General features: G+C 39.6%; 1 protein-coding gene across 3 annotated transcripts; it reads right to left on the bottom strand.

The window, feature by feature from the left end:
- Window positions 1-415: 415 nt before the first annotated feature.
- Window positions 416-14201, bottom strand: stom (stomatin). Of its 3 annotated transcripts, XM_074691056.1 has the most exons (8): window positions 14009-14201; window positions 10257-10280; window positions 9789-9898; window positions 9460-9532; window positions 6217-6299; window positions 5823-6026; window positions 1937-2071; window positions 416-1842 (listed from the first exon to the last, which is right to left on the bottom strand). In XM_074691056.1, the coding sequence occupies exons 1-8, from the start codon at window positions 14067-14069 to the stop codon at window positions 1654-1656; spliced, it is 879 nt and encodes a 292-aa protein (XP_074547157.1). In that variant the 5' UTR covers window positions 14070-14201; the 3' UTR covers window positions 416-1653. The 3 variants fall into 3 exon arrangements, with proteins under 3 accessions (XP_074547157.1, XP_074547160.1, XP_074547158.1); XM_074691059.1 differs by lacking the exons at window positions 10257-10280; window positions 14009-14201 and adding an exon at window positions 13329-13709; XM_074691057.1 differs by lacking the exon at window positions 10257-10280 and having other exon boundaries at window positions 419-1842; window positions 14009-14200.
- Window positions 14202-15252: the final 1051 nt, after the last annotated feature.

Raw genomic sequence — 15252 nt, 5'->3', positions numbered from 1 at the left:
TCCGACTCTAATCTCGGAATCTTGAGATTAAAGTAAGAAACAGATTTTTTTTTTTCAATTCCAAAAAGTCAGAATTAATAAAAAAAAATAATAATCAGAATTCTTGGAAAAAAGTCAGAATTCTGATTCTTTTTTTTAGAATTTAAAGATTAGAGTTAGAATTCTAACCATAATCTCATAAATTTGAGAAAAAAAAGTCAGAATTTCGAGAAATAAAAATCAGAATTCCGACCCTTATCTTGGACTTCTTACTTTAATGCCAGAATTCTCATATTCAAGTCAAAAATCTAATATTTTTCCTAGAATTGCAAAAAGAGAGAATTATGAAAAAAATATCAGAATTTTTGAAAAAAAAAAGTCAGAACTCTGTTTTTCTTTTTTTTTAAATTAATTTCTGGATTAAATTTAGAATAATGACCTTCGTCTCAAAATTCTGAGAAAAAAAGTCAAAATTCTGAAAAATCAAACATCAGAATTCTGACTCTAATCTTGGAATTCATACTTAAACTTTCAGGTTCTGGGAAAAAAAAAGTCTGAATATTGATGAAATTCTTAGATTAAAGTTAGAATTCTGATTATTTTTTTCAGAAATCTGACCTTAATCTCATAATTCTGAGTAAAAAGTCAGAATTTGAGAAATAAAAAATCAGAATTCTGACTCTTATCTTGGAATTCTGACTTAAACCTTAGAGCTCTAGGAAAAAAGTCCAAAAATTGACGCTTTTCTTAGAACTCTGAGATTATAGTTGGAATCCTGAGTTATTTTTTTCTTAGCATTATGATCTTAATCTTAGAATTCTGAGAAAAGAGTCAGAACTGTTCAGAAAAAAAAAACAGTAAAAAAAATTGTGATGTATTTTTTTTTTCAGTGTCCCTAATCCTCTTCAGTATATTAGGTTATATTTACAGGTAACTTGCTATAGCTTTAGTTATCAAATGGTTGCAGCATTTGATGATGATGATGATGATGACGTGGCAGTGGTTATAGCTGAAGATAACTTGAAATACAAATGCAAAGAAATGTGTGTTTCTTCATATGAACGCATCCATGTGAGGCAGTGCGTGTGTGTGTGTAAGGTAAGGCCTCATACCCAACAGGCACTTTGCTTAAATGCTTCTAAAACTGAAAGAAAGGGATTATTTCCAGGCTTCTTCTCCCACTTTGGCACATCTAAAGCTTAAAAAAGTTTCAAAATCAAACTGCTGGATAAAAGCTAAACCGTCGGCTGCACTGTGGCTTTTTTTTTGTTAAATCTCATAAAATATCTGAAATTTCTCAGAGGATGCTGACTCCCACCTCTGCAGCCATTTAACTATGTACTCCCAATTACACAAGGTGTGGTTGGATTTTAGGCCCATCTGTGCAATGTCATAATGCACTTAATTTCATTTCATTTTTCGACAGAATCCTAAGCCGACTAATTCATCTAAAAGAAAATATCAATTTGGAAAGAAGTAACTTTGCTCAATTTGTGTTGTCGTCTTCTTTCTTTAGCTTACAAACACAGATTTCTGCTCAACTCAAATGCAAAAGCAGGCTGACGGAGTCTTAACGGTGTGTTAAAATGCCAATCAGCTATTTTTAAAAGTCGCTCCACAGACACAGAACCCAAAAAAATGTGTGTGAGTGTTAGAGAGTTTCTGAAACTCCCCTCAGTGTTTGATTAAGCCTTGCATCATCTCCAGAGGCAGCGGGAAGATGATGGTTGAGTTTTTCTCAGCAGCGATGGTGTTAAGGGTCTGAAGGTAGCGCAGCTGCAGGGCAGACGGAGACTCAGCGATCACCAAAGACGCCTCCTTCAACGCGCGGGAAGCGTTCATCTCTCCTTCTGCTGCGATCACCTGGAGAGGAGAAGAGAGGAGAGGAGGTGATGAGCAAAGGAGCACTGAGCAGTGTTGTAAAAAAAAAATCTGAAGGGGTGAACAGGGTGCGTACCTTGGCTCTGGCTTCACGGGTGGCCTCTGCCTCAGCAGCCATGGCTCTCTGGAGCTGAAGGGGCAGCTTGACGTCTTTGATCTCCACTCGCTCCACCTTGATGCCCCAGTCGTCAGTGGCAACATCGAGGCTGGACTGAGGAGACGAAGAGAAGAGGCTTCAATATGAGTCCTTTTTACACCACTATTCCCTTTAATGGCTCCATGCAAATAAACCACCTTACATTTTCTTCCAAAACTGTCCAGCAGGTGGAGCTAAAAGGCTAGTTTTCTCATGTGAAAGAGCTGATCTCAAGGGAAAACAACTAATGACATATGGATAATGGTAGTAAAGCTTCCTCACACAATAAAAATGGATCCAGACACTGCATTAATGTAACCACAGCCTCACATGCAGAGTGCTGCTGCTCTTTTCACATTTATAACCCAGTGGCAGGAAATCAGTCACTGCTATTCAAATCCACTGCTTTAAGGAGTCATGACGGCACAATCCATTCGATGTCAGCCAAGATATAAACAAATAAATCAAATGACGTTAAACACTGTTAATGTGAGTAAGTTCAAAGTGAAGCCAAGCCCCTTTAAAACCCCATCGCACCGTGAGAAAGGAAGGAAAAGAAAGAGAAAGAAAGGAAACGTTTGAGCCTTTTCTGAGAGAATAAACTGTAAATGCTCTTTAAGACAACTGTGTATCATAAATCTGAACACATGTTGTCTAATCAAACAAAGAAGTGATTGATAGCTGCCAAGTAAAGATCAATACGTGATGCTTTAAGGAGGCTAAACTGGAGGTAAGAGTTGATGATTAAATAAATAACTGATCGAACTCGAGTGAACAGCTGAGCTTTACATCTTACACAGGATTACCTAAGGTTTTCTAAATATACAGATTGTACACATTTAAATGACAGTTTGTTAGTTTCACTCTGAGTTCAGGCAAACCTGGCTCTGAGCAGGCAAGGTGGCGGCGTAATCCTGCATTCTGTTTCTTCTTCCAGCCAGTCTGTGTCTTATTGCAGCTCCTTATTACTGGCTGCATTTATGTTGACTGTCTTCATCATAGCATTTTTTTCCCCTGCAGCACTTGAGGGGCCATCTTCTTTTAAATAAAACCTGGTGCTTTGCCAGAGAGTTTAAAAATGTGAACTTGTAAGCCAAAAGATTCATAAATTGTTGGAAAGTGATTCAACAATGTTGCAATGTCGCTTTGGATAAAAGCGTCCACTAAATGAAACTGTAGAATTGCTGTTGAATTGAAAGGTTTTATACATTTGTGTGATAAAAGGCATTATTTTTTAGGGCTGGGATGAAATGTGTTTCTCTGATTTGATTTAAATTGCGTTTTTTCGATATTCCGGATTTTGCGATTTTTAGTTAACTTACACCAAGTAAAAAATTTGAATGATGATGATGATGTCTGCAGATATCTGGAGCCATATTTTCTCAAAAAATGAATATCACATTAGTCAGACTAAGGGATGGGTACCAAATTGGGTACTTTTATAGGTACTGGCCGAATTCTGTTAAAACTACCTAACTAATGGAGTACCGATTCACGTAGAATCAAAACGTGCCATGTTTAGGTACCTGAATGCATCCTTGTGAGTGTGAGGAAGTGGAAGAGTAGGTGATTTTCCATGCTGGACATGAACACAGCATTGCTAGTTTATATGCCGAGGAATAAATATGTTAAATTAAAAAAATGTTATCCTTAACTATGAAAACAAATTGGTATTTTTTTACCACATAAACACAAAAAGTAGGCACTGGACATCAGTACCATTTTGTTTCAAATGTGAAAGGTACCCGTCCCTAATCAGACTGAAGGATTTATTCAGGGTATCTGACATCTCAACTTTTCTCTAACCCATCGTAAAAAGAAAGATTGAGATGAAGGACTTAAATTTGAAAAAAATAAAATTGATTCTTTTTTAACAAAAAAAAAATCCTGATACTAAAATACAATTATTTTTTCTCCTACTCCTATTATTTTTCATCTCTATGAAAGACTGAAGCTTGATACACGGTGGACTCACCCTGCTCTGTGATTATGTCAATCTAATGACTCAAATACACCCGTTACCTCTACAGTCCTACTCCATTGCACTGGGTCATGACTGTATTTATCAACTGGAGTCACAGACCGAGGAGTCCCCACACTTCCCGCTCCATTGATAAGTCTCTTTTCATTCATGTTGGGCTGTAAAACCTCAAACCTGTTGACTCCTGGTCTGGCTCCACTCATCTTATCTGTTTGTCATTGCAGTCAAACTAAATACGAACTGATTTTGACACAGTTTGTTTTATTGTGCAAGTCACTGGGTGTTTTTGGATAGTTTCCGGTCACCACTTCCTGTCCTGCTCAAGCTTCCTTACGCTGAGTTCATGCGTCACAGCTCCATCAAAACAGGATGGCTGTGCATTACCTGAGACATGGCAGAGCAGCCACACAAACGTACCGCAGACATATCTGGTGTATTTCAGCTGCAGGGCCCCAGACTCACATTCTGCATTGGCTGCATCAGTGCGCCTAACTTTTTTTTTTTTTTTTAAGGTGCACCCAAATTTTTAAATTGCACCACCTTAAATTCCATCAGGCCACCTTTTCATTGCTTTCCATCATGGACATTTAGTTAATAATTTTTAAACAAGAATAGGGTGTTGAGAAATGTCTGTCTTTATCTGAAACACAACTAAATATTTAAAAAAAATGTTTTTAAGTGATATTCCGGGATGGAGAAAAAGTTGGGTCCTGTCACAAGGTTTAGGGCAGAAATTACCCCTACAGCAGTGTTTTTGTGCAGCAGAAGCCCAGAGCGCTCGCACCAAACACCCCCTCCCTGCTCGTCTGCCGGTTTCCTCTGCACTCAGACGGGGCCATTTTTTACTTGACCAAAAACACAAATAAATGGACTCCCACCAAAAAAATCTGATATCTGTCTGCATTCACGCTTTATTTAGAGATTTTTCAGCGCGTTACTTTCACACAAAACACCGCTAAATAAGGCTCTAGTTCTCATCGTGTCTCTTCGTCCTGGCAGACTACCTGCGTTTGTTTATATCTGGCATGCCGCGCACGCGGACTGATACACTAAGCGGCGAGCGCCTCGTAGCCAGCTGTGGCTCTGCAGCAGAGGTAGCGCCGTTTTACGGCACGATAAGAACTATGCAGACTGATATCTGATTTTTTCGGTGGGAGTCCATTTATTTGTGTTTTTGGTCAAGTAAAATATGGCCCCGTCTGAGTGCAGAGGAAACCGGCAGAGGAGCAGGGAGGGGGTGTTTGGTGCGAGCGCTCTGGGCTTCTGCTGCACAAAATCACTGCTGTAGGGGTAATTTCTGCCCTAAACCTTGTGATAGGACCTAACTTGTTCCATCCCAGAGTATCACTTCAAGTGTTTAAAGTGCTTTGCTGAGCTGAAACTAAACATTTTAAACCCAAAAACGAAGAAAAATAAAACATTCCTGAGACAATTCACTGAACTGGATTGACATTTATCCATTTTTCTTCATGAGGAGAATTTCTTATTTCCATTTGGTGAACGACAACTCCTCTTTGGCTTTTTTGATTACAATATTAGTGTTTTCCTTTGGCCCCACCTGTTTTTGTGTGATTGAAAGGTTTAACTTTTTAATCCGGGCTTAAAAACTGCTTTAAGTTTATTAAACTGTCTGATGCATATTGATGTTTAAAACATTTTTACATTATAATCATTGTTGAATTTAGTATCTACACAATCATATTTACTCATAGTTGATCAGGTATTATACTATTAAAATTTTAGGTCACACTCTGGAGCCCTGAGGTGTCAGTTTTTATGTTATGAGGGAGGACTCTCAAAGTCTTGCTCATCATTTCGTATGAAATAAAAGCGACTTCACTGTACCTGCATGCTGTGTGCGATCTCCTCGCGGTCAGACAGGATCTCTGCCAGGTTCTTGGTGCCCAGGACATTCCTGAGGGTGGTCTGGGCCAGCAGCCGGGTAGCCGCATCTGCATTAGTGATGTTAGCCACAGCCAGAGTAGCATTCTGGACCCGGTAGTAGACCACACCATCAACACTCACTGTCACAGAGTCCTTGGTCAAAACCTGAGAGCAGAATAAATCAAACAGCGGAGGAAATTGTTAAGTGATGCTGTAGAAAGATGTATTATTCTGTCAAAGCATGAATCAGTGATGAGCTTTATCTGGAATCTGCACAATTATTTTGACGCCCTTTGAATCCTCCTGAATGTGACAAAGTATTTGTTTAATCTAATTGGAAGTGTGCGTGTCGTACCTCTTGTGGCGGGATGTCGAAGGTGATGGTGCGCAAGTCCACGTTAATAAAGCTGTCAGTGCACGGCACGATGAAGAACAGCCCTGTGGAATCACAAGAATGCAAATAGTTTAACAAAGACTAAAGCTGCTGTACACACAATAATGAGGAAGCTTCTACACAAATGTTTGAAAACACCGGGATGAATGAAAGTCGGGCACGGGGCCAAGTCAAGCTCTCTTTATAAGTCTGCAGCTGTGCTGACAGCGAGGCAAAGCTGCGGATATTTGCAGCTTTCATAAGCCTCTTTCAAGTCACAATGATTAGTGCATTAAACAATACGAGGCATGTGCCTGAGTGAAACAGACATGTGCTAGGTGTGCAATCATTTAGCAAACATTAATGCTGCCACACCAGTTAGAGATGAGTGGGCTGCCTTTGCTGTCAGGATATTGTGTATTTAAACGGTGAGATCACAGCCATCTGTTTGGGAGGGAAAGGAAGATAACAGCAGTCTCCCTGTGCCACTTTTATTATGACATTTCCAGGAACAATCACATTTCCTGTTAGACAAGAAGCAGGGCCTTGGTTGCTCTCACAGAGGCTGTAAACCATCATATGGTGCAGTGGAAAATTCCACTCTGGAAAAAAACAAAAACCTTTGTTCATCAATAAAACTCTCTGCTGATGGCAGAAGACAAGCGTCTACAGATGGAAAATGCTCCACAAACACAATCATTTTATAACAATCTATCCCCACAAGCCTTTTCCCAACTAAATATACAAAGAAATGTTCTCAGGCACCATTATATAACAGCTGTTAGAGATGCAGCTCGAGCCAGACTGTGAGCGTGAGGGTAAGGGGCATTATGGGAAACCAAATGCTGAATTCAACTTTGGCATTGGCTTCTGATGAATGCGAAGTTTGCTGGCGGAGAGCTATTATTACCCGACTCTGTCATAAACAGGAGTCCCTCGGCGCTGAGAGGAGTCACATTTCAGCATTTTGAGAAGACACTGCTTGGTTTTTAGATCCCGTTAAACAAGAAATCAAAGACGCAGAGGCAGTGAGTTATGAGATGTATGCAAATTATTTGCTCATGGGAGGCCGTATTTTGTTTTTTTACTTAAACAAATAAACCGGCTTCAAACCAGAGGACACATCACTGAGGAGCGAGTGATGAGGGTATTCAGATGTAAAAAAAGAAATGCAGAGGCGTCACCAGACATATGGCTCTGTGGACCCTGATAAATAAGGCCTCAGTGAACTTGGATACACTGCTGCTAATCTACTGTGAAGTGTGTGTGTGTGTGTGAGAGGGGGATTCTTCTTGGGCCAAAATATTTTTAATATTAAGCCTGTATCTAATGTGCATCCCTGAGGGGCAGACTGGGTGGGGAGATACATGGAGCCTATTTATATTCCTGTTTCCACGATCATAACAGTATCCAGGCTTCTGCTGTTTGTGCTCTTCTGACCAGTCCAATCACCACTCAGACCAACAACAAGTATCGCATACTGTGTGGAGGTTTTGCATGCAGTAGTGCTTTGTTTCCACAGGAAAACCACAGAGATCAAATCAGGTTTCATAGAAACAGAATAAAACTAGAAAAGCACTCAGAGAGCGCAGACCTCCTCCAAGCATATCGTGATTGTCACCAACACTTTAGTCTTACTTTAATGTTATACTCCCTTTCAGCAGACTGTCTGCTACAATTTGGTGTTAGTTGCAGTTTGCACAATAATTTGTTACCTGACAGTGTTGCAAATTATGATGACCCAGTACATTTTCCATGTTGTTTCCTGAAATTTTAATCAAGATCCGTTCGTAAACTTTTTGAGTTATGTTGTTCACAGTCAAACAAACTTCCCAAAACATAACCTCCTTTGTGGAGGTAATAATCAAGTTCCTCCTCTAACAGGAACTGGTGTTTCTACAAAACACTGAATAAACTGATCGTCACCACTATATTACTGCACATGTAAACATGCCGTACATGACTCGCTTTAAGTTCATACCAAGATGGCCGCAGATGGCCAAGCGGTTCAGGTCGCGCCCTCATGTGGGTGGCCCAGTTTTAAATCCAAACTGTGCATTGCAAAAAACTGAAATCTTATTAAGTGTTTCTGTCTTATTTTAAGTAAAATTTGTCTTGTTAAACCCAACATCAGCAACTTAAAACTTATCAGTCCAGAAAAATGTCTTGTTTCAAGTTATTTAAAGACAAAAAATTAGGTATGAATTGCTTGTAACAAGTACAAAAATAATCTGCCAAGGAAATAAGAAAAAGTTGCTCGAAAATTTGCTTGAAACTGGAATAATGTCTTATTAGCAGATTTTTTTTACTTGTTACAAGCAATTCAGACCTCATTTTTGCCTTTAAATGACTTGAAATAAGACATGTTTCTGGACTGGTCAGGTGAATGTGACTCATATTAAGTCCCAAAAGACATTTTCCTCTGAAAAATAAGACAAAACACTTGATAAAATTTCATTTTTTTGAAGTGTGGCCTCTTTCCTGCATGTCACTCTCTAATCTCACCCTGTTTTCTACCCACGGTCCTCTCTCCTGTCCAATTAAAAGCCTGAAGGCCAAAATAGAAACCCTAAAATTAAAACGAAGAAACTGCTTGTGATGAAAATTCCTTCAACTTGTTTTCTGCTTTTTCACAGCCGTCCAAAAAAACGATTTAAAAGAAAAAAAAAGAAAAATGAGATGGCAAAATAAAACCTAAAATATAAAAGCACTGACTGTTCTAGCTCGATTTCATCCTCTGTATCAAAAGCTGAATTGTGGCTGATCTTTGCTAGTCCTTCTAGCATTTTCTCTGAAACTGCACTGACTTGGCAAAATGTGATGAACAAAACAGAACCAGCATTCTAATGTTCATACATGCTATGGATGCCTGTCCATTAAAAAACTCCCAGGTGCTAAACAGACTTAAAGTTGAACTAGAGTTCTTTTACTTTTTTTAAGTGCCACTTCCCAGAGCAGAGTTTTCTTTCTGGAGTAAATAATGGTCTCAGTAATGATGGGAGTGGAAGAGCATAATGTCACTAGCTGCTGATGTAAGTTTTGGCTCATCGTTAATCCAGGATCTTAAAAGTAACTGTGCTATGACTTGTCGATACCTACCTTGGACATTAGACTTAAATAAACAAAGACAATTAACATGTTTTTAAAAAATGAAGGAGAGGACGATCAGAGGCCATGTTTGAAGGACCATAAAACTGCAGGGTGGTGCATGTATCAAGTTCTCACCTGGGCCTTTGGCTCCACCTCGCACAATGCGCCCCAGGCGGAAGATAATTGCTCTCTCATACTCTTTCACAATCTGTGTAGAAAAAAAAAAACATCAGTAAATTGTGCTCAAAGGGATCAGTTTAGTAAAGTAAATGCTACATGTAGATTAACTGGCCTCTAAAGGGTGATAGATACATTTACATACATCCTAACTGAATAAGTCTGCAAGTATAAAGCATTGTCCAAGCACTTATCAGAGGAGGGCATCTTCAGTAATAACATCCACAATACAAGCCTGCTCTACAAGCGCACTGGGGAGTTGAGGCTTTGTCTAACAAGCAGCTGACCTTAATGCACATCCATATCGAGATGGGCAGTGTCACCAGAACGAACAGAAGAGAAAGCCCAATCAGCAGCCAGCCGCACGCGCCAATCTCAGCATCTGAAGCCTCCAAAGCTGAGGGGAGCAGACAAACACATGAACATTAAGATAAATAAGATACATTCTTTTAAGTCATGAACAGGAGAGAGATGCTGAACTCTGGGAAACTTCTCCAACAGATGATGAAAAGCATGTTCTTTCATATGTAGTCTACTCTGCTGTGACTTAAGACCAAATCCAGTCAAACACCTGAACAGCTGTAACACATCTGTGGAAAAACTTGAGTTAGTTGTCTTGTCACCTTTGTCCACATGTACACACAAACACACAAGATGCACACAGGCGTTTGTTTTGCAGCCGCATCACCTCCCCTGTAAGCAACATTTATTTCAGCCAAATCTGATTTTGGCATGCAACTGTCCGATAAACATACCTTCAAATTCTTTTCTGCTTGAACCTACAGACAGAGTTAGATGTCAAAACTCTGTTGAACAACTTGCAATGAAGTTGTAGAGACACAGAGCTTTCAAAGTTAAATCAAAGTTGCAATAACACTCAGTGGAATACTGCTTCTCTAACTTAACTGTTGTTTGGGTTTTGTCTATGTGCTTTACTTTTCTTAGTCTATTCCTCAATTAACAATGTTTAGGGAGTTTATAACAAGAAGAATTCTTTAAGCACATATCAACAAAAAGATACTTCACAGTGGTACATATAGACACACAAATCATCATTAAAAAGTCAGAGAAAAACATTGAAACAGATTTTAAAATATGAGCCAAAAAGTCTCACCGCAGAGTTGTGCAATTAGGAAGATAATGAAATTATTCAGACTTGGAGAATTAGACTTAGTTGAAACCTTTTGATAAAAAGCAGCTGTATAAAGGTGAGTCGTCAACTTTGGTTCAAAAGAGCTGGGAGTTTCAGCAGACTTGGAGTTTATTCCTGATATTTGGAGCACAAAAGCTGAATTCTGCTTTTCCATGATTGTATCTGACCACAGACTGAAAAAAAATATATAAAATGGATATCATCTTGCTCCTCCTGGTGGCTGGTTGCGGTATAGGTAAAAAAATCCATCTCCCCAGTTATTCCAGATGTGCTGTGGTCAAACTATCAAAATTAAACACAGCATAAAAATGTTTCTCACATCCGTATGCTGTGGCGATATGAAGATACTATTGGGCCGTGTTGTGTGGAAGTCCTCTTTCTGTCTAAAAAGTGTCTTCTTCATTAGTTATTAGAGGTTAAAAACAAGATTTCACCATAGACTGTATAATTAATGGGTGCAGTCTCCCTGACATCACCCGTCTGTTTCTGAAACAGATTTTTGAAGCATATTGGCTATCATGGCCATATTGGATGTGGTGGGGGGCCGCGAGTACAGCTATAGGGCGCATGTCAGTCATGTGAGCTTGTCAGCACTGTACAGTGTATACAGATAGCTCGTCTGCTGGTTTCCTCTGCACTCAGATAGCGCCATATTTTACTTGACCAAAAACACAAATAAACGGACTCCCACCGAAAAAATCTGATATCGGTCTGCATTCACGCTTTATTTAGAGAATTATCAGCCCGTTACTTTCACACAAAAACACCGCTAAATAAGGCTCTAGTTCTCATCGTGTTGTAAAACGGCGCTACCTCTGCGGCAGAGCCACAGCTGGCTACGAGACGCTCGCCACTTAGTGTATCAGTCCGCGCACGTGGCGTGCCAGATATAAACAAACGCAGGTAGTCTGCCAGGATGAAGAGACACGATGAGAACTAGAGCCTTATTTAGCGGTGTTTTTGTGTGAAAGTATCACGCTGAAAATTCTCTAAATAAAGCGAGATTGCAGACCGATAACACATTTTTTTGGTGGGAGTCTGTTAATTTGTGTTTTTGGTCAAGTAAAATATGGCCCCATCTGAGTGCAGAGGAAACCGGCAGAGGAGCAGGGAGGGGGTCTTTGGTGCGTGCGCTCTGGGCTTCTGCTGCACAAAAACACTGCTGTAGGGGTCATTTCTGCCCTAAACCTTGTGATAGGACCCAACTTGTTCCATCCCCGAGTATCACTTTGAGCAGACACTCGAGAAACAGCAGGTTTTAGCACTTGTCTCATATTTGTACACCAGAGATTGCCGCTTGGGTTTTACATCACATTTAATAATTTACTAGTAGGAACCACACATTAACATAGCATTTAAATGGTTTAGACGTAAACAAGGGACTAAAAGCAGTAGGAACCAAGAGAAAGGGGGAGGAGGGGTGTACAAAATGAGAGCAAACAGGATGTAGTGGGTTAGGAGAGTTTAAATACCAGAAAGGGTGAGGTTGAGGTGTGGTTCTGCTCCTGAAGCTCTGCAGAAAGCTCCACTAATTGACAGCTGCTGTTCTTATGTACTTTTTTTTTCAGGAATAGAATAGAATAGAATGTACTTTAACCCCCAAAGGGAAAGGGAAAATGGCACAATGGCGGCCTTAAAAACTGTGCTATGGTAAAAGACGCAGCCACCCTGTCCATTCTATACAGGGACTGAAGGCAGACCTTCTTCCACATGGCCTGAGTGGTCTTGATGGTTTTCTGAATTAGAAGATGACTGATATATGGCCTCTAAAAACCACACATTACTTAATAAACCAGCAGAAGTATTCTCTGGCAGACAGGGAGTACATGTTAAGACCTCAGCAATGGAATTATGTGATCCACTTCTCTGGTCTTAGTAAGGTCTCGTACTGCAGCTGTCTGGGTTTTGCAGCCATGCAGTCAACAGGTTTTTTAGGGAGACCTGTAAAGACGCTGCCACAATAATCAAGTCTACCAAAGATAAACACATGGACCTGCTTTTCAAGGTCCTGCTGACATATATTAGTTCTTTAATCCTTGACACATTCTTGAAGTGACAGCAGGCTGATTTTCTAACTGTCTTAATGACAGCAGGGGATCAATACAGAATACCACCTATCTTATCCTGACTTTCTAGTTACTACATGGCCTCACAAACTGATACCAACCCATGACTGTCAGGAAAAAAAGCACGTTTTTATCCATGAAAGAAACACAAATGGCAATAATCACATGAATGTAATGAGGTTAATCTGTTCAATAATTTTAATCTTAATCCCAGTGACAGGAAGAGTTGAAATATGCAAATTCAAGGAGCCAGATTTTAACTAAACGGTGTTACTGATGTTTTATTTCATACATTGCAGGATAGATTTAAGAGCTAAAACTAGGGCAGCAATACCAAACACATGGAGGTCACGAAAACAGCTCGTTAGCCTAACATGCTAACATGCGTTAGCTTCAGAATGGTACATGTAAGCTGCTATTATGAGCTAACGTTCACTGCTAACGCAACTTCTGGTAATACTTGGAGAAATTTGCACCGCTGTGAACTCAGAGTGTTAAGTTTCCTATCATATCCAGAAAAGTTTGATCCAACTTGGCATTATTGGTCATGACTTCTCCATTCAACGCTTCTTGTTGGAAAATACAATATTGTAAATATCAAGTTTTACCTGCTTGACGTTCGCGTCTTTGGGCTTTTTTCAAAGCAACGGTTTCATCATCGTTTTCCATTATATATGCAGCGAAATATCTCGGTCAGTAGAGAGAAACTACCGCCCTGTGTTTACTTATCACGGTGTCCGTGTGCTCTACTGCTGGAGGCGTTTCCCCCCCTGAGTCTTGGCTAGTAGGTTTTTATTACGCAGGGAATTATAGTGCGGTAAGGAATGGAAAAACGGGCGTGGTTCAGCGTTCAAATTGGTAAACCAAATCAACGCCCCTCGTTTTTTTCAGCTTGAATTGTTCGCTACCTGAATGACCCAAAAGAAACCGTTACTCATATCTTATCTATGGTTGCTTTTCTGCCGAATACAAGTCGCTTCCCCCAGGCAGCATTAGCGCGTGACCAAACAAGTTGCAGCCTATATCAGCACGCGAGCTTGTAATGCTAATATACGTTAGCTTTAGGATGGTGCACGTTAGCTGCTATCATATGCTAACGTTTATTACTAACGCTACTTTTGGTGTTGTTTTGGAGATATTTGAACCACAGTGAACTCTCACTGCTAAGTTTTCAGTCGTTTGCAGAAAAGTTCGATAAATAAATGCATCATCGTCCATACAAGCTTTAGTATCGTAAAAAATATACCATCTCACAGGCAAAACACGATAATCAAAAGATCATTCTTACCAGCTTGACGTTCCCGTCTACGGGTTTCTTTCATTGCAAGTGTTTCATCTTCGCTTCCCATTTTTAGGACCGATAAAAATCTCAGTTGCAGGCGGAAACGGTCGACCTGTGTTTACTAGGCTCGCTGTGTCCTCATGTGCACCGCAGCCCTGGAGCAGGCGAGTTTCGCCCTAAATCTTGTCTTGTAGTTTTATAACCCAGTGAACGGTCCGCCAAGGCACGGTAAAACGGGCGTGGTCCAGCTTTCAAATTGTTACAACAAATGCACTACTGTTTTTTTTTTTTTTTTTACCCTTTTGACGACAAAAAACGCAATTTTGCACTCTTTTCACCACCAGCTAGTCAGGCTAGTTTTAAATATCCTTAAATTCCAAGCATTTCCTTGAGTTGTTCAGTCACTGCATGACCAAAGAGCAACAGTTGCCTCCCTCTGATGTTTACAGTGTAAAGTCTGGTGGTGTTTTGAAAACCAAACCATAGATTGAATAAAAAAACAATAGTATAAGCCAGTGCTTTAAACCTGTGTGATGATAACTAACATCTGCAATTCATTTATGTCTAATTGCAAAGAAGACACACTAGATATGGTGAGATGTATACTGAGGTCAGGGCCAGGGGTGTAGCTACAATTAGGCAAACACGGGCAGTTGCCTGGGGCCCCCAAAGCATCTCTTAAAAACTGATTTATGAAGTTCTCTTCAATGAAAGCATATCTTTTTTTCTAAATCTTACTTCACATGCTTCAAAATACATCAAAAGGCTTAATCTTTAATTATCGTTTTGGGTACTCCCCCCCCTTCTTATTCAATGGGCTATTCCATGTTACAACACATCTGAAAATTTAATTCAGGAAGAAAGTGGTAAAACAAACTTTTTTTCCCAATTTTTTCTTATTTTTCAACCAAGTCAGAAATGAAAACAATGTTGCTCTGAGATCTGAGATAAACATATAAGACTTTTACAGGGTTATTTTCTCAAAATCAAACTTCTTGAGTCAATGATAAACATTATTATACAAAATCTCTTTTTTTGGATACATAACTCACTGGACAGGGGGTCAAATAAAAATACATTAACTTCAAAATAATAGTTCCAAAAAGTATGGTAACTGTAAAAATCACCTCTTTCAGTAGATTTTTTTCCAGTTTTATGTTGTGCTTGATATTTACATATTTATTCTCTAATAAATTATTTTTTGCAATATCATCAAAGTGAACTGAATTATGTATTCACTTTTTTCAAAA

The sequence above is a fragment of the Halichoeres trimaculatus genome, unplaced genomic scaffold (assembly GCF_033239565.1).
Source record: "Halichoeres trimaculatus isolate MK-OKI-2021-1 unplaced genomic scaffold, fHalTri1.1 fHalTri1_scaffold_16, whole genome shotgun sequence".
Lineage (NCBI taxonomy): Eukaryota > Metazoa > Chordata > Actinopteri > Labriformes > Labridae > Halichoeres > Halichoeres trimaculatus.
Note: the sequence above shows the minus strand (reverse complement) of the source record. Positions and strands in the feature narration are given on the sequence as shown.